Below are 24,687 nucleotides of genomic sequence, written 5' to 3'. Positions count from 1 at the left end.
ACAAAGTTCGTAGAATAAGGAGGAAGAAGACGGGACGGCGTGACTGGGACTCGTGTTTATTCAGAACTCTAAGATACAAACAAAATAAACTTGCGCTCTCAACGACTCGGTACAATAAAACTTTCTCAGCAATCTTTATCCAGCTCTGCGTCTCTCTCTGGCAGTGCTTGCAGACCTCGCTAAACCACACCCCCTCCGCCACAAGATCTAACACTCATTTCAAATGCAAAGATGTCAGCCAATCACAACAGTGGGCGTTTTCACTGAAGCCTCACAGCAGACACGCCCCTTGAAACAGAGCATTCAAGCCAGAGGGGTAATATCAAGATAGGAAAAATTGCCTTTTATTTTTAAATTATGACATTTTGTGATGTAAAAATCATATTAACAATATAAGTACACCTCAGGAAACATTATAAAATAAAATAAAAATAATAAATACACGCCGTGGGACCTTTAATGTTATGAAGCAATGAGAATACTTTTTGTGCAGAAAAAAACAATCTCTTCTCTTCCACGTCATTCTCCTACGCTGTTGGTGTAGTAAAAACAGTGCAGCGCTTCCTAGTTCTATGTCAGAACACTGGTTCTTTATTGGCCGACGCTGTTCATGTGTGCACCAATGACGAGCCAGTGTTTTGACGTAGAAGCGCTGCACTGTGTTTATACGTGAACAGCGTAGGAGAATGACGTGGAAGAGGTTGCTGAATAAAGTCATTATTTAATTTTTTTTGCGCACAAAATGTATTCAGGTCGCCCTTTAATGCATGTTTTTGTGATTTGCTCATTTAACCCCCTCGAATCGGCGGTCGCACCGGCGCGATCGGCTCTCTTTTTTTCTTATCAGTGCCAAAGAGACTCAAATAACTCTGTCGCTTTTTATCATTCATGCAAGTGTTATACATCATTATATTCTGTTAAGTTTCTATTTTTTTATGTACAGTCACAATAAAAACAAATTGTAGTGCTTTTTGCAAAATAAGGGAAACAAACATGATTCGCGATCTTCAGCCGTCAAATGATCGTCAATGATGTCTAATCTGATTCTCTTCAGAAAATGACATCTAGCTTAGTGAGAACTTGACACACAAACATGAGACAAATGTCTAAAGAAACGTTGAAATGTCAGGTTTTAAATCATGTAAATCAAAATTATATTTGAGTATTAATTGCCTTTTTTTACAGTGAATTTCGTTTTGTATAAATTGTATCTTAATTTTAATCAATGTTTTTAAAACGAATTTTGCTTCATATTGATGTTTAAATATTATACCCTATGTTGTTGTTTTTTTTGTTTGTTTTTTAGAAAGTTAATTGCTTTCTTTAAACTGAATTTTGTTTTGTATAAATTGTATCTTAATTTGAATCAATGTTTTTAATATATTTGATATAGTATAACAGACTGGTATAAAACATATATTAGTATATTTGATACCAATATAGCAGACAATAGCCTTAGCGCTGGCTCATGCATTTCACGTGTTTCTGACTGAAGCTCGAAATGATATTTGAGTATTTTGTGTATTTGATCGTTTACAAATGAATCAGAAAATAGTCGCCATTGAAATGACTGGGAAAAAGTGTCCCAATCAACCTAAAGTCACCAGATACTATTTGAAATCATAATTGCATTGCATTATGTTGTTTTAAATCCCAAATATTTTACTTATAACATTCATCATTACCAATTGTCACAATATTACTGTTTTGTTTTTAGCTGTTCTTTCAAAAATATTTCGGATTGAAATCTTGTTTATTTTTTGGCAGATAATTTAGCTTGCTTTAAGTAAAAACTTTAAGTAAAAAACATTTAGATTTTTCCCCCAGAAAACTTTTTTTTTTTTTTTTTTTACTGTTACTGTACTTATCTAGTAAACCTAAAAACTAGTAGGCCTACCTAAAGCTCATTTATTATGCAGGTCTTTGTTTCTCAGGAGTGATCACATTATTATTCATGGTTCGTTCACGCCTACTCGCATAAGGCCTGAGTAAAGAAAAAGTGTTTTACAAAATGTATATGAATATAGTTTTATGTGAATGAGTAGGCTCAATGAGTCTCACATCAGTGTAAAGCAAAAACAAACACCTAATAATCAAAGGGCTTGTGAACACATATCTATTGTGTGTTTTGAAGCCTTAATTTAAAAAGTATTTTTTTTATTATTATTATTATGCATAAACATTATTCTCTCAAAAATACAAGCATGTACATACATGTTTCTCACATATTATGGCTTTTCTTTATCATGGATGTCATTTGCCCATTAGTAATTTGTTAAATTACAACATTTTAAACAAGATGTGACGGGTTATTCTAATGCGGGAACTTTGTAGCTTACATCACTGAGTTATGACTGTAGGGGGAAAACGTATTATTGCCGTTCTTTAGGACACATTCATTTGCTTTGAGACAAAAAATGTAACCAGAAACATTTGCTCTGTTGCCCCGAGTCTCATAACTAACTAACAGTGACACTTCTTAGCCTGCAGTATGAATGCAGAACAGCACAAGCCCACGTCCCGCTGCCCCCACACGGCTGTCATAAGCCCCATCCCTCTGTAATTCCGCCCGTGGCCTGTTTTATCTTTCGGCCCGTATGGACTTTCTGTCCCAGTGCGTGGGCAGCATTCCCAACTCTCCGCGTTCTGCCGCTGTTTGGGAAGGTTGACTGACACGTCGCTAAGCTGCACCTGCCTTTTCTCTCTGCTCGCGGTGGTCTCCGGCGCGTAGAATCTGTTTGTCCACTGTCTCTGTGCCAGTGCCACCCCATTCCTATGCCAATCTTGTGATGCGTCTGGCTCTTAACATCCTCGGGCCTGAAATGGGTTCCAGCTCTTCTCATCTAACTCTCTCCAGAGAACTTTCTCCGAATATGCTGAGGAGGAGATGACGGCAAAGTTTATGCACTCGCTGTCAGAGCACTTCATTTGGACCTTTGGAGATATTGGACTTAGCAGCACTTTCAATCAAAAACATTCATCTCTATCAGCAGCTCCTAGCTTAAACATCCATCCTTGGCTTGTAACAGATTTATGTGTGAGATTTAGGCGCTTTTACGCCAAGATCTTCAAAACCTACATCACTGAATTAGGCCTTTAGGGAAAAACCTGCTTCTTGTTGCTGCTTATGGTTTCTTTAAGCTTTGAACATTAATAGAAAATAACCTTGGCTTGCATCTCTCTAGAACACAATGATGAGAAATACAGTTTTGACTAGATTGCTGGCATTATAAATATCTCAACGTGCCCTAAGGCTTTAATTAGACATTTTAATTATAATATCCAGGGTGTTCCCATTGTAATGAAACCCCCAGCTCCACAGATATTACATTTCAGACTTAATCTCAGACTTAATATTTGTCGTACAACATTGTGTATCAAGTTGAGCTATTCGATTGTTTCCCCCTATCTTAAAGGAATAGTTCAGCAAAACAAAAAAAAAGACTAATTATTTAATCGCATTACAATGCCTCACCTGCTTGCAACACGCGGCAGGGGTAATGCTGTATCTTCCTGCTGCGCTCCACACAGTTCAGTACAATGCTAGAACATTGACACAGATCGCATTAAAAGCCACCGTTAGTTGGGATTAAATACTATTTTACTTTACTTTTACTTTGAGCTAGTTTGAGATCAATTATTGATTTGCAGTTATTCACTAACTTACTCTAGCATTCAAATGTTTGGGGTCAGTAAGGTGTTTGAATATAAATAATTTTTTTTTTGTTTTATTGTATTTTAAAATGTAATTTATTTATTTGATTATTACTGGAGTGGGGAAGTATTTTTTCAGGGTTATTTGATGAATACAAAGTTCAAAAGGACAGCATTTATTTGAAATGTATATCTGAAATGTAAAAGTCTTAACTGTCTTTTTTCCAATTGAATGCATTACTTGCCAAATAAAGCAACAACAAAAAAAATTAGTGTACAGTGTATTTCCATAAACTATTATTATAATTTTTTTTTATTATTATAATTTGGATCGTACAGAATGTATACAGTGGGGAGAACAAGTATTTGATACACTGCTGATTTTGCAGGTTTGCCCACTTACAAAGCATGTAGAAGTCTGTAATTTTTATCATAGGTACTCTTCAACTGTGAGTGACGGAATCTAAAACAAAAATCCACAAAATCACATTTGCATGATTTTTAAGTAATTCATTTGCATTTTATTGCATGACATCAGTATTTGATACATCAGAAAAGCAGAACTAAATATTTGGTAGAGAAACCATCCATCCATCCACCTTTTTCCGCTTTATCCAGGGCCGGGTCACGGGGGCAGCAGTCTAAGCAGAGATGCCCAGACTTCCCTCTCCCTGGACACTTCCTCTAGCTCTTCCGGGAGGACACAGAGGCGTTCCCAGGCCAGCCGGAAGACATAGTCCCTCCAGCGTGTCCTTGGTCTTCCCCGGGGCCTCCTCCCGGTTGGACATGCCCGAAACACCTTCCCGGGAAGGCGTTCAGGAGGCATCCGGAACAGATGCCCGAGCCACCTCAGCTGACCCCTCTCGATGTGGAGGAGCAGCGGCTCTACTCCGAGTTCCTCCCGAGTGACTGAGCTTCTCACCCTATCCCTAAGGGAGCGCCCAGCCACCCTGCGCAGAAAGCTCATTTCGGCCGCCTGTATCCGGGATCTTGTCCTTTCGGTCATGACCCAAAGCTCATGACCATAGGTGAGAGTAGGAACGTAGATTGACCGGTAAATCGAGAGCTTCGCCTTACGGCTTCGCTCTTTCTTCACCACAACAGACCGGTACATCGACCGCATTACTGCAGAAGCTGCACCGATCCGTCTGTCAATCTCCCGTTCCATCCTCCCCTCACTCGTGAACAAGACCCCTAGATACTTGAACTCCTCCACTTGAGGCAGGAACTCTCCACCAACCTGAAGAGGGCAAACCACCCTTTTCCGACTGAGGACCATGGCCTCGGATTTGGAGGTGCTGATCCTCATCCCAGCCGCTTCACACTCGGCTGCAAACCGTCCCAGTGCATGCTGAAGGTCCTGGTTAGAAGGGGCCAACACGACAACGTCATCCGCAAAGAGCAGAGACGAAACCGCGTGGTCCCCAAACCTGACACCCTCCGGCCCCTGGCTGCGCCTAGAAATTCTGTCCATAAAAATTATGAACAGAACCGGCGACAAAGGGCAGCCCTGCCGGAGTCCAACATGCACCGGGAACAAGTCTGACTTACTGCGGACCAAACTCCTGCTTCGGTCATACAGGGACCGGACAGCCCTTAGCAAAGGACCCCGGACCCCATACTCCCCGAGCACCCTCCACAGGATGCCGCGAGGGACACAGTCGAATGCCTTCTCCAAATCCACAAAACACATGTGGACTGGTTGGGCAAACTCCCATGAACCCTCCAGCACCCTGTAGAGGGTATAGAGCTGGTCCAGTGTACCACGGCCCGGACGAAAACCAGACTGTTCCTCCTGAATCCGAGGTTCTACTATCGGCCGTATTCTCCTCTCCAGTACCCTGGCATAGACTTTCCCGGGGAGGCTGAGAAGTGTGATCCCCCTGTATTTGGAACACACCCTCCGGTCCCCCTTCTTAAAAAGAGGGACCACCACCCCGGTCTGCCATCCCAGAGGCACTGTCCCCGCGATGCTGCAGAGGCGTGTCAGCCAAGACAGCCCCACAACATCCAGAGACTTGAGGTACTCAGGGCAGATCTCATCCACCCCCGGTGCCTTGCCACCGAGGAGTTTCTTGACCACCTCTGTGACTTCAGCTTGGGTGATGGACGAGTCCTCCTCTGAGCCCCCAGCCTCTGCTTCCTCAATGGAAGGCGTGATGGCGGGATTGAGGAGATCCTCGAAGTATTCCTTCCACCGTCCGACGACATCCCCAGTTGAGGTCAACAGCCGCCCATCGCCACTGTAAACAGCGTTGGTAGGGCACTGCTTCCCCCTCCTGAGGCGCCGGACGGTTTGCCAGAATCTCTTCGAGGCCAGCCGATAGTCCTTTTCCATGGCCTCACCGAACTCCTCCCAGGCCCGAGTTTTTGCCTCCACAACCACCCGGGCTGCAGTCCGCTTAGCCTGCCCGTACATGTCAGCTGCCTCAGGAGTCCCACAAGCCAACCAGGCCCGATAGGACTCCTTCTTCAGCTTGACGGCATCCCTTACTTCCGGTGTCCACCACCGGGTTCGGGGATTGCCGCCTCGACATGCACCGGAGACCTTACGGCCACAGCTCCGAGCGGCCGCTTTGACAATGAAGCTGGAGAACATGGTCCATTCGGACTCAATATCTCCAGCCTCCCTCGGGATCCGGTCGAAGTTCTGCCGGAGGTGGGAGTTGAAGATCTCTCTGACAGGGGGCTCGGCCAAACGTTCCCAGCAGACCCTCACAGTACGTTTGGGTCTGCCAGGTCTGTCCAGCTTCCTCCCCCGCCATCGGATCCAACTCACCACCAGGTGGTGATCAGTTGAAAGCTCCGCCCCTCTCTTCACCCGAGTGTCCAAGACATACGGCCGCAGGTCAGATGAAACGACCACAAAGTCGATCATTGACCTACGACCTAGAGTGTCCTGGTGCCATGTGCACTGATGGACACTCTTATGCCTGAACATGGTGTTCGTTATGGACAAACAGTAACTAGCACAGAAGTCCAATAACAGAACACCACTCGGGTTCAGATCAGGGGGGCCGTTCCTCCCAATCACGCCCCTCCAGGTGTCACTGTCATTGCCCACGTGGGCGTTGAAGTCCCCCAGTAGAACGATGGAGTCCCCAGTCGGAGCACTTTCCAGCACCCCTCCCAGAGACCCCAAGAAGGCCGGGTACTCTGCACTATCGTTCGGCCCGTAGGCACAAACAACAGTGAGAGACCTATCCCTGAGCCGAAGCCGCAGGGAAACAACCCTTTCGTTCACCGGGGTAAACACATGGGGGCAGAGCTGGGGGGCTATAAGCAAACCCACACCAGCCCGCCGCCTCTCACCATGGGCAACTCCGGAGTGGTGAAGAGTCCATCCTCTCTCTCGTGTGGTTCCAGAGCCCAAGCCATGCGTAGAGGTGATTCCGACTATCTCTAGTCGGAACCTCTCAACCTCACGCACAATCTCAGGCTCCTTCCCCGCCAGTGAGGTGACATTCCATGTCCCAAGAGCCAGTTTCCGTGTCCAGGGATTGGGTTGTCTAGGCTCCTGCCTTCGACTGCTGCCCGATCTTCTCTGCACCGGCCCCTTATGGTCCCTTCTGTGAGTGGTGGGCCCACAGGAAGGTGTCCCCACGTCGCTCCTTTGGGCTGAGCCCGGCCGGACCCCGCGGGGGAAGGCCCGGCCACCAGGCGCTCGCATACGAGCCCCAACCCCAGGCCTGGCTCCAGGGTGGGGCCCCGGCTGCGCCGTACCGGGCGACATCACGGTCCTCATTTTTTTGGTCATCATAAGGGTTTTTTGAACTGCTCTTAGTCTGACCCGTCCCCTAGGACCTGTTTGCCGTGGGAGACCCTACCAGGGGCATATAGCCCCGGACAACATAGCTCCTAGGTTCATTCGGGTACTCAAACCCCTCCACCACGTTAAGGTGGCAGTTCAAGGAGGAGTAGAGTAGAGTGGTAGAGAAACCTTTGTTTGCAATTACAGAGATCATACGTTTACTGTAGTTCTTGACCAGGTTTGCACACACTGTAGCAGGGATTTTGGCCCACTCCTCCATACAGACCTTCTCCAGATCCTTCAGGTTTCGGGGCTGTCGCTGGGCAATACAGGGTTTCAGCTCCCTCCAGAAATGTTCTATTGGGTTCAGGTCTGGAGACTGGCTTGGCCACTCCAGGACCTTGAGATGCTTCTTACGGAGCTACTCCTTAGTTGCCCTGGCTGTGTTTCGGGTCGTTGTTATGCTGGAAGACCCAGGCACGACCCATCTTCAATGCTCTTACTGAGGGAAGGAGGTTGTTGGACAAGATCTGGTGATATATGGCCCCATTCATCCTCCCCTCAATACGATGCAGTCGTCCTGTCCCCAAAGAATGATGTTTCCACCTCCATGCTTCACGGTTGGGATGGTGTTCTTGGGGTTGAACCCATCCTTCTTCTTCTGAACACGGCGAGTGGAGTTTAGACCAAAAGGCTCTATTTTGGTCTCATCAGACCACATGACCTTCTTCCATTCCTCCTCTGGATCATCCAGATGGTCATTGGCAAACTTAGGACGGGCCTGGACATGCGCTGGCTTGAGCAGGGGGACCTTGTGTGCGCTGCAGGATTTTAATCCATGAAGGCGTAGTGTGTTACTAATGGTTTTCTTTGAGTCTGTGGTCCCAGTTCTCTTCAGGTCATTGACCAGGTCCTGCTGTGTAGTTCTGGGCTGATCCCTCACCTTCCTAATGATCATTGATGCCCCACAAGGTGAAATCTTGCATGCTGCCCCAGACCAAGGGAGATTGACCGTCATCTTGAACTTCTTCCATTTTCTAATAATTGCGCCAACAGTTGTTGCCTTCTCACCAAGCTGCATGCCTATTGTCCTGTAGCCCATCCCAGCCTTGTTCAGGTCTACATTTTTATTCCTGATGTCCTTACACAGCTCTTTGGTCTTGGCCATTGTGGAGAGGTTGGAGTCTGTTTTATTGAGTGTGTGGACAGGTGTCTTTTATACAGGTAACGAGTTCAAACAAGTGCAGTTAATACAGGTAATGAGTAGAGAACAGGAGGGCTTCTTAAAGAAAAACTAACAGGTCTGTGAGAGCCGGAATTCTTACTGGTTCATAGGTGATAAAATACTTATGTCATGCAATAAAATGCAAATCATACAATGTGATTTTCTGGATTTTTGCTTTAGATTCCATCTCTCACAGTTGAAGAGTACCTATGATAAAAATTACAGACTTCTACATGCTTTGTAAGTAGGAAAACCTGCAAAATCAGCAGTGTATCAAATACTTGTTCTCCCCACTGTACGTCCGATTGATTGGTTTTTTATTTTGATTATTATACATCTCATTTAATGTTAAATCTCCTCCGTATCGCTTTAAAATATAGCAATCTTTGCAGAATTCAAATGGGTCCAATGCGTTTTCTGGTCGCATATGATCAGCTCTGTACTTTCGTGTCTCTGGACTGGAGCTGCAGTGCTTCGTCTGACACTGACTTGAAAAACCAGACTTCATTAGCCCCAATGAAAAGCATATTTACACTGTCTGTTTGTTCCCTATCCCCTATATATTGCACTTTCTGAATCGTTCCCTATGCCCTATATAGTGCACTATGTGCCATTCACCATGTAGAAAATAGTAAATGCGTGAACAAGTGACCGAATTCAGCTTCAGCTTCTATTTATTATATAGGGGGTGGGGCTTCAGATTCTAGAGAACATTTGATCCTTCCCTCTCTCTAGCCACTTCCTCCAGCTCTTCCGGGGGAACCCCGAGGCGTTCCCAGCCCAGCCGGGAGACATAGTCCCTCCAGCATGTCCTAGGTCTTCCCCGGGGCCTCCTCCCGGTGGGACGTGCCTGGAACACCTCCCTGGGAAGGCGTCCAGGAGGCATCCGAAATAGAAGCCTGAGCCACCTCAGCTGGCTCCTCTCGATGTGGAGGAGCAGCGGCTCTACTCCGAGTTCCTCCCGAGTGACCGAGCTCCTCACCCTATCTCTATCCCAGCCACCCTGCGGAGAAAGCTCATTTCGGTCGCCTGTATCCGGGATCTTGTCCTTTCGGTCATGACCCACAGCTCATGACCATAGGTGAGAGTAGGAAAGTAGATCGACCGGTAAATCGAGAGCTTTGCCTTGCAGTCAGCTCCTTCTTTACCACGACAGACCGGTACATTGACCGCATTACTGCAGAAGCTGCACCGATCCGTCTGTCAATCTCCCGTTCCATCCTTCCCTCACTCGTGAACAAGACCCCAAGATACCTGAACTCCTCCACTTGAGGCAGGAACTCTCCACCCACCTGAAGCGGGCAAGCCACCCTTTTCCGACTGAGAACCATGGCCTCGGACTTGGAGGTGCTGATTCTCATCCCAGCCGCTTCACACTCGGCCGCAAACCGTCCCAGTACACGCTGAAGGTCCTGGCTCGAGGAAGCCAACACGACAACATCATCCGCAAAAAGCAGTGACGAAATCGTGTGGTCCCCAAACCGGACACTCTCCGGCCCTTGGCTGCGCCTAGAAATTCTGTCCATAAAAATTATGAACAGAACATTTGATTGGACAGAAAATTTGATGAGAAGCTGAAGTGCAGAGTGATATCATCAAAATCATTGATCCATATTGGCGGAAGTGAGAGACTGTGAATGCTTATATCCTAAATGCGAATGTTGTCTTTATTTTGCAAGCTTATAGATAACAGTAAGAAAAGACAAAAAACTTCCATTTTGATTTCTTGGCAACTTTAATATAGTTTATCAAACATATCTAATAGGTCTCACAAACAAAAACATGGAATGTTTCTCAAGGGATTTTAATGCTTTAAAATATGACATCAAAGTGTACTGTAGAAGTGGAATGTGCTTAAAGTCTAACTAGAGTTGATGGTTAAACCAAAGATGGTTTCTTATATAGGCCTAAGCCACGATTTGATGTCACTGTGATTAGTACTGCGTTTCCTCCATGTGCTCAAACATTTGCATATTTGCTGTGTGTGCTTCAGTTCTGTTTTCTCTGTATGTGTGTCATGTTTGCATTTTCATTGACTTCAAATGTCTATAATTGAGTGTGGGGAACGCAACTGCAGTCGACCAATCAGGCGCTTTGACTAGGGTCTGTGTGTATCAGATGTGTCTCTGCTGGATACAGGAAGTAGAATCCTCACAGCTGGCTCACAGACACAGCCCTGTTTGTTAAACAATAATGTAATTAAGGCTTTGTGGGACTGCAATGTTGATTCTCTTCCATGGAGGAAAAAAAAGAAAGCGTCCTGAGAGGGTGGGGAGGTGAGACTGATGTGAACAATGCGGGAGGTGTGTTGTTGAATAATTCATCGCCGTTTTTCTCATTAATCATTTACACTCTCAGTGGCGAGCGTGCGCGTTTGTTTTGAGCCGGCGCGTCGGGGGTCTGTGTGACCTTTCCTTGCTGTCTCTAAGCAGGTGTCTTCGTGTAATCTCCGGGCTCTTCCACCACGGCACGGCTGTTTCATCCCTCCGCCCTTCCTTTCCCATCACCCCCTCCCGCTCCCCCTGTGGGCGAGTAATGATTTTCTTAACCTTTTCTCTTGCTTATTAAGGGCCCTGTCAGAATGTTTAAATGCTTATGCTAATCAGGCACGGTCGGAGTCAAGCGGGTTGGTGGTGGTGGGGGGGGGGTGTTGTCCCAAAACAATTATGGATGGAGAGAGTGTCTTAATCTGGCAGAAGGACAAGGAAGAGTGTGTGACGGAGGTGGCAGGTATAAAGAGTGTGATATGGCGCTGGTGGTTTTTAAAGGGATAGTCCACTCTAAAAATGAGAATTTCTATAATTGTTATATATTTATTATCTATAATTATTATTTAACCTGGATTGCTATTTTTCAGTAGATACTTACAAAAAGGTCATTTTGGAATCTTGTTTTTTGGTTGTTTTAGGAGCAACTGTCCTTGTATGTGCATGTAAAGGTTCTACATAAAGATTCTTCAAAACGTCTCTGATTCAATGGGAAAAAACAGTTTGGAATGACATGACAATATGTATATAACAGAATTTTTACTTTTTTTGGTGAAATACTTCCTCTAGAGTCTAGACAATAATATTTTATTTGAGTAATCAGAGCTAGAGCAAGCTAGAGTTTGCATTTCAAGGTCAAGTCAAGTCACCTTTATTTATATAGCGCTTTTTACAATGCCAATTCACAGTGTTTAACAGGAAAATAATGCAACAGAATTTGATTTGTCTGTACAGCCGCTCTGGAGAAAACAGTGATGTCATCCGGCTCATTTAAATTATCATATAGTGTCAATGCGGGCGGATCAGTAATATATTTGAATATTTAGTGTCCCCAACTGAGCAAGCCAAAGGCAACAGAGACGACGGTGGCAAGGAACCAAAACTCCATCAGGTGATAGAATAGAGAAAATAAACCTTGGGAGAAACCAGGCTCAGTTGGGGTGTCAGTTCTCCTCTGGCCAACAAACAAACAGTGTATGATTTCGATTCTGGCAACATTACAAATTAGAATTCATATTAGATTGGAATATTCGAAAGATCGGAGTCATCACACCAGAGACGGGTTTATTGAGGATGTCGTGTCGATGAGACAATATACAGGGGGGAGTCTAATTGACTCGGTGTCTGCTGACACTTCAGGGATGCGTTGGTCATGTCTAGGCGCAGGTCCGCCATCTGGTCTGGATACGGCCCGGATCCGGCTGACTGCAGTAAACCTTGGGATAAACAGAGAGGCTAAGGCCACATCCACACGAAGCCAGAGCTTTCCCTATCCAATCTTTTTGTATCTGTGAATATCTACGTACACATGAGAGCAATGAAAACGACTCAAAACGATGTAGTATACATGCCAGACCATTATGCTGCACTGAAATTCTGCCACAGAAATGCACTAAAAACTGAGAAAACGAGTTGTAGCTAGAAGGGGTACAGCAATGGTTGGAAGTGAGGCAAAATCTCACAATAAAATAACAATAAATAAATTTGCTACTTACCAGATTGTGTTTTATTAACGCCTACCCCAACTCTTACAATAATGCAAATACAGTAATTAAATGACGCAGTATTGATGTGTGCGTGACCGTAGCTGTATCCCTTCTAGTCTTTACCGTGCCGGATGTGGTGTGATGACATCACCGTTTCACAAAATATACGGATTGGCTGTACACATAAAAACGCAAGGGGGTCAGCTTCAGATTTATCCACTCTGGAACCCGGTTTCAAAAAATATCGGTTTCATGCTCCCATAACGCCGGATCCGTGTGGACGAAACGCTTATACGGTACAAAATATTTACGTATACAGCTACACACGTCTCCGTGTGGACGGGGCCTAACATTAGCGTAGATGCCATTATTTTTATGATACTTTTAAAAAGTAATTAGTTATAGTTACTAGTTACTTCTTACAAATAGTAACTGAGTTAGTAACTAGTAGTAACTACTGTTACTTTTTTTTTTTCTTCAAATGTTCAAATATGTCAAATAACTTGGATGCCCCCAATATTAAATATGTTAAATTAATGAATTGGACACTAAATAGAATAAATTATTATTATAAAACGTACATTAATGTACACTATTGTAATGTTGCTGTGGGACAATGTGAGAGACACCTATCAAATTCAATACATTATTGTAAATATTATCAGTAGGCCTACTACTAAGGTAGTGGAGCTCACGTTATCACCTGGGTTTTTAGCCACTCATTTTGTGGCGGCATATGATGATGTGAGGCTTCATTAGATTAGAATTACTTGCCACCGACATTGAGAGACTCTTTCTTCCTGGGCATAAGTTGCACGTTACATAAACATTAGGGCTGGGTAAAAAAATATTGATTTCTCGATTTTAATCGATTCTCACTTTTACAAAACAATATCGATTCTTAAATCCCAAGAATCGATTAGTCATCCTGTTTTCAGTTAATGAATGAAATAAACATTGTAGCACGCCTCCCATCCAATAAATCGCTATAATATTTGTGCTTTATTACTATTGATATGGAACAAAGTCTCAGATTTCAAATTACGTTTATTTTTTTACGAAATTCCAAAACATAAATACCGTTTTGGTGCTGTGGTGCGAGATCGCTCTGCCGCAGCTCAGCTCAAGAGAACCGGCAGTGTGGAGCAAACATGAACGGCTCTTCGCTTCCGCCTTAATACCAGTAACAGCGCAAAATAAACATGAAGGAGCTTCTGAAAGTGTGTTAAAAGAAACAGGACAACTTACCGAAATCAATCAGTGTTTCAACCGCAGAAAGATGTAAGTAAAACGGCTAGTAAATGTCATGTAACGTCACATTTTCCTCAGAAAAACCATATCCAGTGTCCATAAACTCGTTAGTCAGCTAGAAAAATTTACTCTAGAGAGGAGTATTTTGCCAATTATATGCACTACATTACATTGGATATTCATTGTCCATGTTCTTCAATATTTAATGCATGCATGTATGAAGAAATCTGGCAAGTTTTTATGCAGCCAGTTGTTTAAATGTTTATATTTCAAAAATCTAATTGGAGTAGAATTATGATTATGTAATTGTAAATTTATTATAACTTAATTATGTTTTTTATATATATAATAATATAGTGTCATTTAAGTGTTTGTATACAAATCTGTTCATTTGTACCTTCAATATTAGTAGGCTAATGTAGTATCAACTGACTCCCATAGTTTACAACATTAGTTAAGAATTTTTGTGTGTGTGTGTGTGTGTGTGTGTGTGTGTGTGTGTGTGTGTGTGTGTGTGTGTGTGTGTGAACTCAACCTATCAACCTCAACCTTGTCTCCCACCCACCAATCATCATCAGTTGAGTGTATCCACCCCACCCACCCCCCAACACGCATGGCATGCATGCAGGCCCGCACGCACACACATGCACACACACACCAACCAACCAGAGAAAATAAAACGTTGCAGGTCTGACTGACAGAGAGCCTATCAGGATGAAAACCGCTTCAGTGAGCTCAATTAGCTATATTAATGCCGCATTTTATTCTCAGTAATGCTAACGGCGTTGTAATGGGAGAAACAGTCATTCATTTGATTACTCGTTACTGAAAAAAATAATTCTGTTAGTAACGCCGTTTATCTATAATGCCGTTATTCCCATCACTGGTAATGAGTACATCAGGTGTTATGGGAAGTGTTCCCGGTTCCGGCAGACCGAGTTAAGGCAGCCTAACAAACATTTAACTGATTTGAATAATATAAATTGATAATGTTCTATGTGTATGCCATAGTAAAGAGATGTGTTTTATTCTAGATTTAAACTGACAGAGTCTGTCTGCATCCCGAACAATGCTAGGAAGACTGTTCCTGAGGTGCTAAATAGGAAAAGGTCTTAGGTTTTCTACCCAGGTTCATTGGAAAAGCGTGTCTGTGGCGACATTTCAGTAAAATTATATTTTCTTTGCAACTTCGCAACTGTCCATTGAGAGTAGGGTGACCAGATTTCTTAAATGGAAACCGGGGACATTTCTTATTTTTGTGGTCAAAATATCACTGAAATCTCGTTTGTTATTATCTTTAAAAAAACGGGGTGTCACAAAGTCACAGCCTACGCCCACCAACGCACAGGCATCGTCACCAGATCTCCACGCTCCACCAACTCGTTCACAATCCCCAGAGTACTGATCACCTGCATCTGCACCACATCATCAAAGACACTACAAAAGCACACTCTCCCTGCACACCATTGTCTGGTCTCATTACTCTTACCTGGACTCCTTACCAGAGAATTCCTTCCTACGTCTTCTTCGTCTCCTGTTCCTGGTGTCCTTGTGTTTCCCATCATCCTGTTACCTTCCTCAAGAATCCTCCAGCTAAGTGACTTTGAAGTGCTAGTTCTCATCATACCTGCATCCCTTGTTTGCCTGGACTCGTGTCACTGTTAAATAAATATCAACACTCAACTCACCTTGTAATGTCTTTCTGCCTCCGTCTGTGTCCTGACACGGGGACAATACATTTTTGAATGTTTTTGATTTTTTTTTAATTGTTAAAAAAGCAATATTATAGTTCAAAACAATATTATAACAAAATTAAAACTTTACAAAAACACATTACATGACTGTGTGCTTGAAAATGACTCTTATGACTCTTGGTCTTGATATTTCGCATTTTAGGCTTATTTTAAGCAGAAAGAATGTGTATTCTGCAAATGTATTTGTTGCAAGTGTAATTGTTTAGTTTTTTTATAGTTAAGATGTGTAGAAATTACTTGTGACACAAAACATTTGGGGACGTATAAAATTGTGCAAAGCAATCCCGCACCCTGTTGAGGCTCTGTTTTAAAGCACATACAAACAGTATTACTTTAATTTAACATGAATAGTTAGTATGTTATTACCCGGAAAGCGATAAAGTTATTTATTTTGAAATTTGACGATAATGGCACTCTGATCTTGGTTACGTCCTTCATGAAGTAGTAGAAGCGTAGTAGAGTCAGCGTAGCTCACAGCACCATCTGTTGGTGAAAATATTCCGTACACGATTGATCCTATGCTGTATGTTGGTCTGCCTTTTTTTTGCAATGTATTTGCGGGTTGTTTTGAACAAGCTGTAAAACGGGAACATTTTCAGGGACAGCTCCAGTTGTGACAGCTCCAGGGGACAGAATACCAAAAACGGGGACGTCTGGTCACCTTAACTGAGAGGCGCTAAAAGCGTGTGCTTTTTTTATCTCAAACAGTTGAATGTGAATCTGGTTGTTGGTTGTTGCTCATATCGCAGCAGTTCGGAAATGAAATGTCTGGTAAGTGTGGCTAAAAGGTTAATGCTGTATCACAATCAAAAATATTGTGCCTCCTTCACTAAACCCTACCATAAACCTAACTGATAATGTTAACAAAAGCAAACGTGAGCTTTTCTGAAGCAAACATGTTATTTTAGCTTGCTTCTATTTGAGCTCTCTTATCGTTATTTGTGTTTCATGTGACTCATATTTGAGTGCTCCACATCACACATCACCACATCATACTATGTCAGAAAAGCCATATGGAACTGACTGTTTGTTTTGTATTCTGTTTGTCATCAGATTTCATTGTGTTCAGTTCATGTTTGCCATGTTTGTGGCCGTTCAGTTGATCCAGTTTCCCAGTGTGTGATTACTGTATTCCTGTCATCTGTTGTTCAATCAGTTAACTTGTTAGTCATTGTGTATTTAAGCCCTGTGTTTAGTTCAGTTCAGTAGTCTGTTATTGTTGCATTGAAGTGGTTGTTCTGTCCCACGTTTTATGTATCCCGAGTTCTTCAAATAAAGCCTGAAAACTGCTGCAATTGGATCCTGTTTTAACTTACCTTTCAACCACTTGTGACAGAATAACAGACCAAACTATCTGGATCTAGCAGCAAAGATTATCCTCCTCTCACAGGGGAACCAGTCCCTCGAGAGACACACACAGGCATTCCTAGAATTGCATATCATCTATTATGATGACACCAGCCTGTGTGTGTGTGTTTTTCCGGGCAGTCCTCAATTTCAGAGACCAGAGCGTGCCTGCTTGGAGACGGACCTCGAGGGACATTAAGGGAGTACGTGGACTGGGTACTCCTATGCAATGATTCCCCCTTTACCACTGGCGAGAGTGAGGAGAAAACCTGCATGCCAGCCACCATTCCAATGAGATTCCCGAGTCTGTTCCAGTGAGAGAAATTTCTGAGTCCTTTTCAGTGAGAGAAATTCAAGATTCGTTCCATTGAGAGAAATCCCAGAGTCTGTTCCAATGAGAGAAATTCCAGAGTCCATTCCAATGAGAGAACTCCCAGAGTCCACTCCAGTGATAGAAATTCCAGAGTCCACACACACATTACACCAGCTCCTGAGTACAGTCCAATGTTGACTCCAGCCCCTGAGTCGACTCCAGAGTCTACTACAGTCCATGAGCCCACTCTAGAGTCCACTCCAGCTCAACCCCATAGCTCTTTGTGGGGCTACATATCCCTTGTCAAGGCCATAGAGGCTGAACCTCCCTGTCTCCCTGAGCTACTGGCGTCTCTATGGCTCCCTAATATGCCTGCATCTCCCTGGCTCCCTGAACTGCCATCACCTCCCTGGCTCCCTGAGCTACAGGCACCTCCTTGGCTCTCTAATACCCCTTTTCCACCAAGGCAGTGCTAGAGCTAGATCGGAGCCAGAGCCTAGTTTCAAATCGGTTCCTTGTGTTTCCACACCCAAAGCCCCAGCTCCGAGCAAGGAAAAGTGGTTCTTAAGTAGCACTAGAACATTGCTGGGCTAGAACCGGGCTAGAAGTAAGAGCCGATTACGTCAGGCGCTGGGGGCGGGGTCAACAAGACCAACACAAACTTGAGATCCGCCATTGTTGAAAAAGCAGCTAATGGAGCTAACAGCTGCTGCTCGTTTGTAATCTCCGTCTATACAAATTACGGGGCGAACTGCATGAATGCGTTGGATTCGCTGTGTTTTCGTTGTGTTTTGATGCCGATGTAGGATCGTAAAGCCATGTGAATCAATAGTAACGCAACGCTTGCATTGCTGATGGAATGCTTGTTCGCAGCGGTGCTGTGCAGACCGATCACTGTATGACAACAAGTCCAGCGAGAGCATACGACTCCCTATGCTTTTGATTCAGTCATGCGTTTTTTTTTATATCATACGTGGATCGGTCTGCGCAGCGCCGATGCATCTCGAACAAGCCTGGTGTGTTTGTGTTTCCCGCTGCACAGGGTTGCCAGGTTTTCACAACAAAACCCGCCCAATTGCCACTCAAAACAAGCCCAAACGCGTTTCAGGGGGGCTTCCCCGGTAAAAATCACATTTGGGGCCAAAATGTGTTTTTTTGGCATTGTTGCCTACTAAAATTTGCATTCCCGGGGCTAAATATCACATAATTGGGGTCGCTTCAACCCGTGGACAAGAAAAACAGCCCGCGGCAACAGTGATGAAGTAGCCCAATTCCGCTGGAAACCCGCAGACTTGGCAACACTGCCGCTGTCTTGCTAGCGTTGCTGAGAAAGATGAGACGTATACAGTGACGTAAGACATGGCTCTGTTGTGGCTCTCAGCATGTGGAAAAGCAAACAGTTCTTAGAAGGCTCCTCAGTCGAACCAACTATGAACTGGGACTAGCCCTGGCTCTGAACTAGCTCTAGCACTGCCTTGGTGGAAAAGGGGTATAAGCTATCGGCGCCTCCCTGGCTCTCTGAGCTACAGCCGCCTCCCTCGCTCCTGTATTGCCGGTGTCGCCCTGGAGGAGTCCTAGACTTCCCAAACTGTCCCGGTCACCTGCCACAACTCCAGGACACCCGCCCTCCCTCCCCAGTTGGACTCCTTTTGGGGCGAGGTTGCGCCTTCCGGGAAGGGGAGTTATGTCTCGGTTTTGTATTCTGTTTTGAATTAGATGTAATTGTTTTCAGTTTATGTTTGCCTGTGTGCCTGTTCAGTTGACCCAGTTTCCCAGTGTGTCTGATTGCTGTATTCCTGTCACCTGCTGTTCAACCAATTAACTTGCTAGTCTTATTTTATTTAGTATTTAAGCCCTGTGTTAAGTTAATTTCAGTTGTCTGTTATTGTCAAGTTATAAAGGGATTCTTAGCCTTAATGTCTGCCCAAACTTGAAAAAGGATTCAATCAACTTCAGAGGGTGCATGGAATAGCTCAAAACATCTGATTCTTCATCACTGAAACAATTTATGAAAATCTTTCAGCAACAACTTGATCTTCTTTTGCTCATTTTCAGTGTTTAATTCAGATGTTTAGCTTAATAACCTACAGAGAAACAAACCATATACAAATATATGAATTAATACACACAGCAATGAGATAACTTAAGGATATTTAACTAATTTAAACCACAAACAAAAGTTACTAGAACACTCACAAAGTATATTTTACATAGAGGTTCAACAGTAGGCCTAGCACTAAATCAAATGCACTTACTGCACATGACCAGTTAGCATATTGAATGCTAAAACCGCTAGCATTAACAAAATAATTGTAAGACATACACAGCCTTCTTTTTAAACAGTCTGTAGTCACTAAAAAAATATATTTTTCCTACTAGTAGCATCTTAAAGTTGATGAAAACATTGTGGATTTTCCCAGCTGTTCTTGAACAAACTCAGCATGTGGTTTACTCCAAACTCAATTGCTGCAAACTTCCTCACCAACTTGGGTAGGAGAAGCACATCTACTTAGCAAACAAAGATCCCTCTGCCTGCTGGTAATCACAGACACGCCTGGTTCTATGTGACATGTGCCATTTCAATGGCCAATCAGCTTCCTTGTTTCTTCTTGCGCTCACAACCAAAAGCGTCCATTCATTCTGATCTCAAATCTAAAATCAAAATCGCCCCCTAAACCCTCAATCACTATTCCCTATGTTAGTCCACTAATACAGTTCACTTGAAGGAGTGAATGAAAAAAAGAGTACGTGAATTCGGACAGCTGTTGACTGTACATCGACTGTAGACTCGTTATCGCTGTGCAATGTGGGATTGAATGAGGGCACTTGATAATGTCCACTATGGTTTTGGACACCACTACAAATGGCTGTCCCCTCAAATAATGCCCTATTTGAGGTTATAGGGGGCGATTTCGGATTCAGCCATTGTATCTGATAGATTTTTTTCTTTATTTAACAATGATTTTTTTTCTTTTGTGCAATTTCAAGTTTAGCTTAACAGTTATTGTTGCGTTTAAGTGGTTATGTCCCGCTTTCTATGTATCCTGAGTTCTTTGTTAAAATATAGACAAACTGCTGCAATTGGATCCTGTTTCAACTTTCCTTGAAATATAAAATGTATTAGTTTTCAAATCATGCCCTATGGTAAAAGTGTTTTGAGGTCATAACCTAATATTGTGCAAGAAACAAAAAAAAGTATTTATTAATCAATAATCTGACCACTCTATTTCAGATGTAAACTGCAGTGAATTGTATATATAGGTACATTTTTGGAGTTTTGCAAAAGCCAATGTTCCGAGTTTTGATCCTCTTCTTTTTTGACCCTTCTTTCTTACTCTATATTCCTCATCACATTCCTGCCCTTTACTTGTCGTCCAATTACCATAGTCCTCCTCATCTTCCTGTGACTGATGTCTGTCTTCTCTGTGATCTTATGTGTTGTCTGTAGGGGCCGTGCTGCTGGGATGACGTCCTTCTCCCTAACAGGATTCATGGAGTATGTCAGTCACAAGACTGTGATGGTAGACTAGCGGTGAGACAGCAACATTCTTGTCATATTATATTAATTATTTGGTAACACTTTATTTTACAGTGTCCTTGTTACACGTTACATGTAGTTACTGTAATAATAACAACTATAAATGATGCATAATTACATGCAACTAACCCTAATCCAAACCCCAGTCCTAATCCTAACCCCATAATAAGTATATGTAGTTAATTATTATTACACAGTACTTAAATGCATAATTACACTGTAACACGGACACCTTGAAATAGAGTGTAACCAATTATTATTTTGCCACTTTCCTGAATAAAATAAACACTTTAAAGGAACACGCCGACTTTTTGGGACTTAAGCTTATTCACCGTATCCCCCAGAGTTAGATAAGTCCATACATACCATTCTCATCTCTGTGCGTGCCATAACTCTGTCTGACGCACCCACCGCTAGCCTAGCTTAGCACAAAGACTGGAGGTAAACGGCTCCAGCTAGCCTACTACTCAATAAGTGACAAAATAACGCCAACATTTTCCAGTTTACATGTTGTGATGTGTATAGTCACAGTGTGTACAAATAACAAGGTCACATGAGACACAGCCATCTTCTAACCATATACATACTGGGAACTATATTCTCAGAAGGCGAAGCACTGCTACTTCTGTGGAGTGTGAAGTCACGTTCGCTACTAGCTACCTAGTCACATTGGTTTTGTTGACGGAAGTAACAACGGTGCTTCTCATGTGCTGCGAGCAAATCACTCCACAGAAGTAGAATATAGTTCCCAGTATGTATACGATTAGAAGATGGCTGTGTCTCATGTGACCTTGTTATTTTCTCACTTATTGAGCAGTAGGCTAGCTGGAGCCGTTTACCTCCAGTCTTTGTGCTAAGCTAGGCTAGCGGTGGGTGTGTCAGACAGAGTTATGGCACGGAGATGAGAATTGTGTGTATGGACTTATCTAACTCTGGGGGATACGGTGAATAAGCTAAAGTCCCCAAAAGTAGACGTGTTCCTTTAAACCTGGGAGACCAGCAAAAAACAGCTAAAATAGATTGGTTTAAGTTGTTTATTATTGATAAAGACAGGAAATTGTGGTGAGAGATGGAGGAAAGGGACGTTGCCTTGGTTGGATTCAAACCTGAAATTTCCATATGAACATCAAGTTTCAAGTTGTTTTAAGTAAATGTTTTTATAGCTAGTCTACACTTTTTATCATTACATAGTAAGTCACTTACATTTTACCAAGCATGCTACATCCGAATTTACTAATTTTACAAAGCCACATTTTCAATGGAGGCACAATATTTAGTGTGCCTTTTTGTCCATTTAGCGCTGTAGTGCTTGGCAGATAAAGAGGACCGTCCACTGGCTGGACTAAATTGGTAGCTTTATCTCAGCTGGGTCCAGTAATACTACCCTCATGCTGCAAATACATAAAAATCACTACAGTGGGGTTTGCATGACATGATTACATCTCATTTGTGCATCTTGTAGGAGTTTTACCTGAAATGTGCTGTCCACCCCACCTGCGATAATGACACTTCAGCAGCGCTGGACTTGATAATGACCAACACCCGCAGAGTGCCCTGCATCGCCTGCACTGACGTTGTGTGAGTTGCTCTCTGTTTTTCCATGTGTCTCTAGCTAAACCCATCATAGAGGTCGAAATGAGTTTCTTAGGCTGTACTGCAAAGAGCCAATCAGACAGTTCATTACAACATTTAATCTCGGCATGTCCCGAACAGGCGTGATGCGATAAACCAACAAACGATAAAAGCTTTTGTCCTAACCAGCCACGATTACAAAACATTTAGTTTTTGCTTGGTTTCTATTAGGGAATTGATTAAAACCCATAAAAAAACCCTGAAACCATAAACATATGAACACATTGAATGTCCCCAAATTAATGTCCGCACAAAAAATTGTATAGAATTTATTTGCTTGTAAATGAATTGCCTGTAAATTGCACAAATAATAACAAAGAAATGGCAAGGAACACATTAAATTAAATGTGAAATGTTGAAATAGAAAGTAATACTTTAGTTTCGGGTCCAATTCTCACTATTAACTAGTTGCTTATTATCATGCATATTACTAGGGTATTGGCTGTTTATTAGTACTTCTAAAGCACATATAATAATGTTTTTTTTTCATGACCATATTCTACGTCCCTTAATCCGACCCAATACTTAAACTTAACAACTACCGTACTAACTATTAATAAGCAGTTATTAGGAGTTTATTGAGGCAGAAGAAGAGTTAATAGTGAAAATTGGATCCTAAACTAAAGTGTGAACGTATTTTCTTGTAAAACGTACTCCAGTAATATATGTTTTATTTACAAATTTGAATGTTTTAAAGTATATTTAATATTTTAATTTCAATAATATTTTTAACTTGAAGCTTGCAGATTATCCAGATCGATGTATATTGAAATGTGCTCTGGAAGTGGCACAGTTGCCAATCCCAGTTATTTCTATTTTGTCTTATCATTCTGCTTAGCTCTGCCAATAATAGAAACTCATCACTGCTTTGAAACTCTAGCTTGTCAAGCTGCAAGCTACTCATTATTTAAAGACCAACTGTGGTGAATGTTTTTATATATCTGTGTGGTGTTTTTACTTTGAATTTGCACATGGTTTGTCTGAAAGCATAAGTCAACACCTTTGTTGAATATTTTCTCCTCAGAAGTTCATGTTTTGATACATTTTATACATTTGGTTAGTTTTGGTTTGGTTTCACATTGCAATTATGCGAGCGCCCTAAAGAACTTTACATGACACATGTATGATGCGTCCACTGGTCATCATCTATGTGGGCTGCATCTGGACATTGATTGGTTTGTAAAACGGACGTGCGTCTGACGTCAGCGTCTTTGACAAGAATGAATGAACGGACGTATATCGTTGCCACTATTGAACAGTGCGCATTGCTTGACTATTTTCTTTTCGTTACGTTTAAAAGTGGACATTTCAAGCTTTATATACACATATTTCTCATGTTTGTGAGACAAGTAGCCTATACGCTGAGTTTCGGTTTATTTGAGACGCGCTCCAGTTTGTGTGCAAAGCATGTGATCGCTCCCACGTTTATTGTCTGCTATAGACTATTTGCTTCTTATTTATTAAATTCAGGCAATTATCTGATGAAATGTTGATTAAAATTAAGATAAAATTTATACAAAACGAAATTCACATTAAAGAAAGGCTTTCTAAGCAAAATCATATACAATTTCTTTCAAAATCATTTCTGACCTTCTGTCTTCTGACAGATTGCGCATCTTTTCACTTTTCATAATTAATGTAGATAACATTATAATATTTAAAAATAAACAGGAACTTCCTGTAAATGGTCTGAAAGTACGAACTATACAGAAAATGCTTTCACACTAGAAATGAACTGAACCTTTGTTCAGTTTGATCCGGACCGAGACTACCTCTTTCCGTGGGATCAAATGTCATCTGTTTGCTCTGGACCGTGGTACGGGGGAGGTTTCACACCTGTAATTTTGATTCGGACCAAGCTGAAAAGTCCGAAAATCCGGACCAAACAAGGTAGGTGTGAAAGCGCCCTATGAGAACCTTCTCTCTAGTATCCGAGCAGAAGAAGGTCAATGGCCATTCAATGGAGCTGGGGCCCAATTAAGGCATTTGTTTTCTCTCTCAGATGTACTGGCATCGCCTCTCCTCTGATCAAGAGCGATCCGGACGAGAGAAGCCCTTGATAAGTGTTAGGACCACCCAAGGTATCTTAAACTGTCCAGGCAGTGACAGAAGTCGATAAACCACTTCTCCTGCTAAAGAAACTTGTGGCTATATGTGACTTCGCAGAAAAAAACAGTTTGAGGTAGTTATCGGTGATAAGTCAGAGCAAAGGTGATGATGCTCAGGTGGCGGGGACCTCATTCTAGAGT

The 24,687-nt window shown here is 42.7% G+C and overlaps 1 protein-coding gene across 3 annotated transcripts in view; it reads left to right on the top strand.

Moving 5' to 3' along the window:
• Positions 1-24,687, top strand: part of prkn (parkin RBR E3 ubiquitin protein ligase) — a 286,452-nt gene that overhangs the window by 113,579 nt on the left and 148,186 nt on the right. For all 3 annotated transcript variants that reach the window (XM_079842894.1, XM_079842895.1, XM_079842893.1), the window contains 2 exons: positions 20,717-20,800; positions 22,269-22,384. In XM_079842894.1, the coding sequence (XP_079699020.1) occupies positions 20,717-20,800; positions 22,269-22,384 (200 nt within the window). The remainder of the gene's footprint in view (positions 1-20,716; positions 20,801-22,268; positions 22,385-24,687) is intronic.

Source organism: Gobio gobio (genome assembly GCF_949357685.1).
Source record: "Gobio gobio genome assembly, chromosome: 18".
NCBI classification, from domain to species: Eukaryota; Metazoa; Chordata; class Actinopteri; order Cypriniformes; family Gobionidae; genus Gobio; species Gobio gobio.
This window is presented reverse-complemented; position numbering and strand designations above follow the sequence as displayed.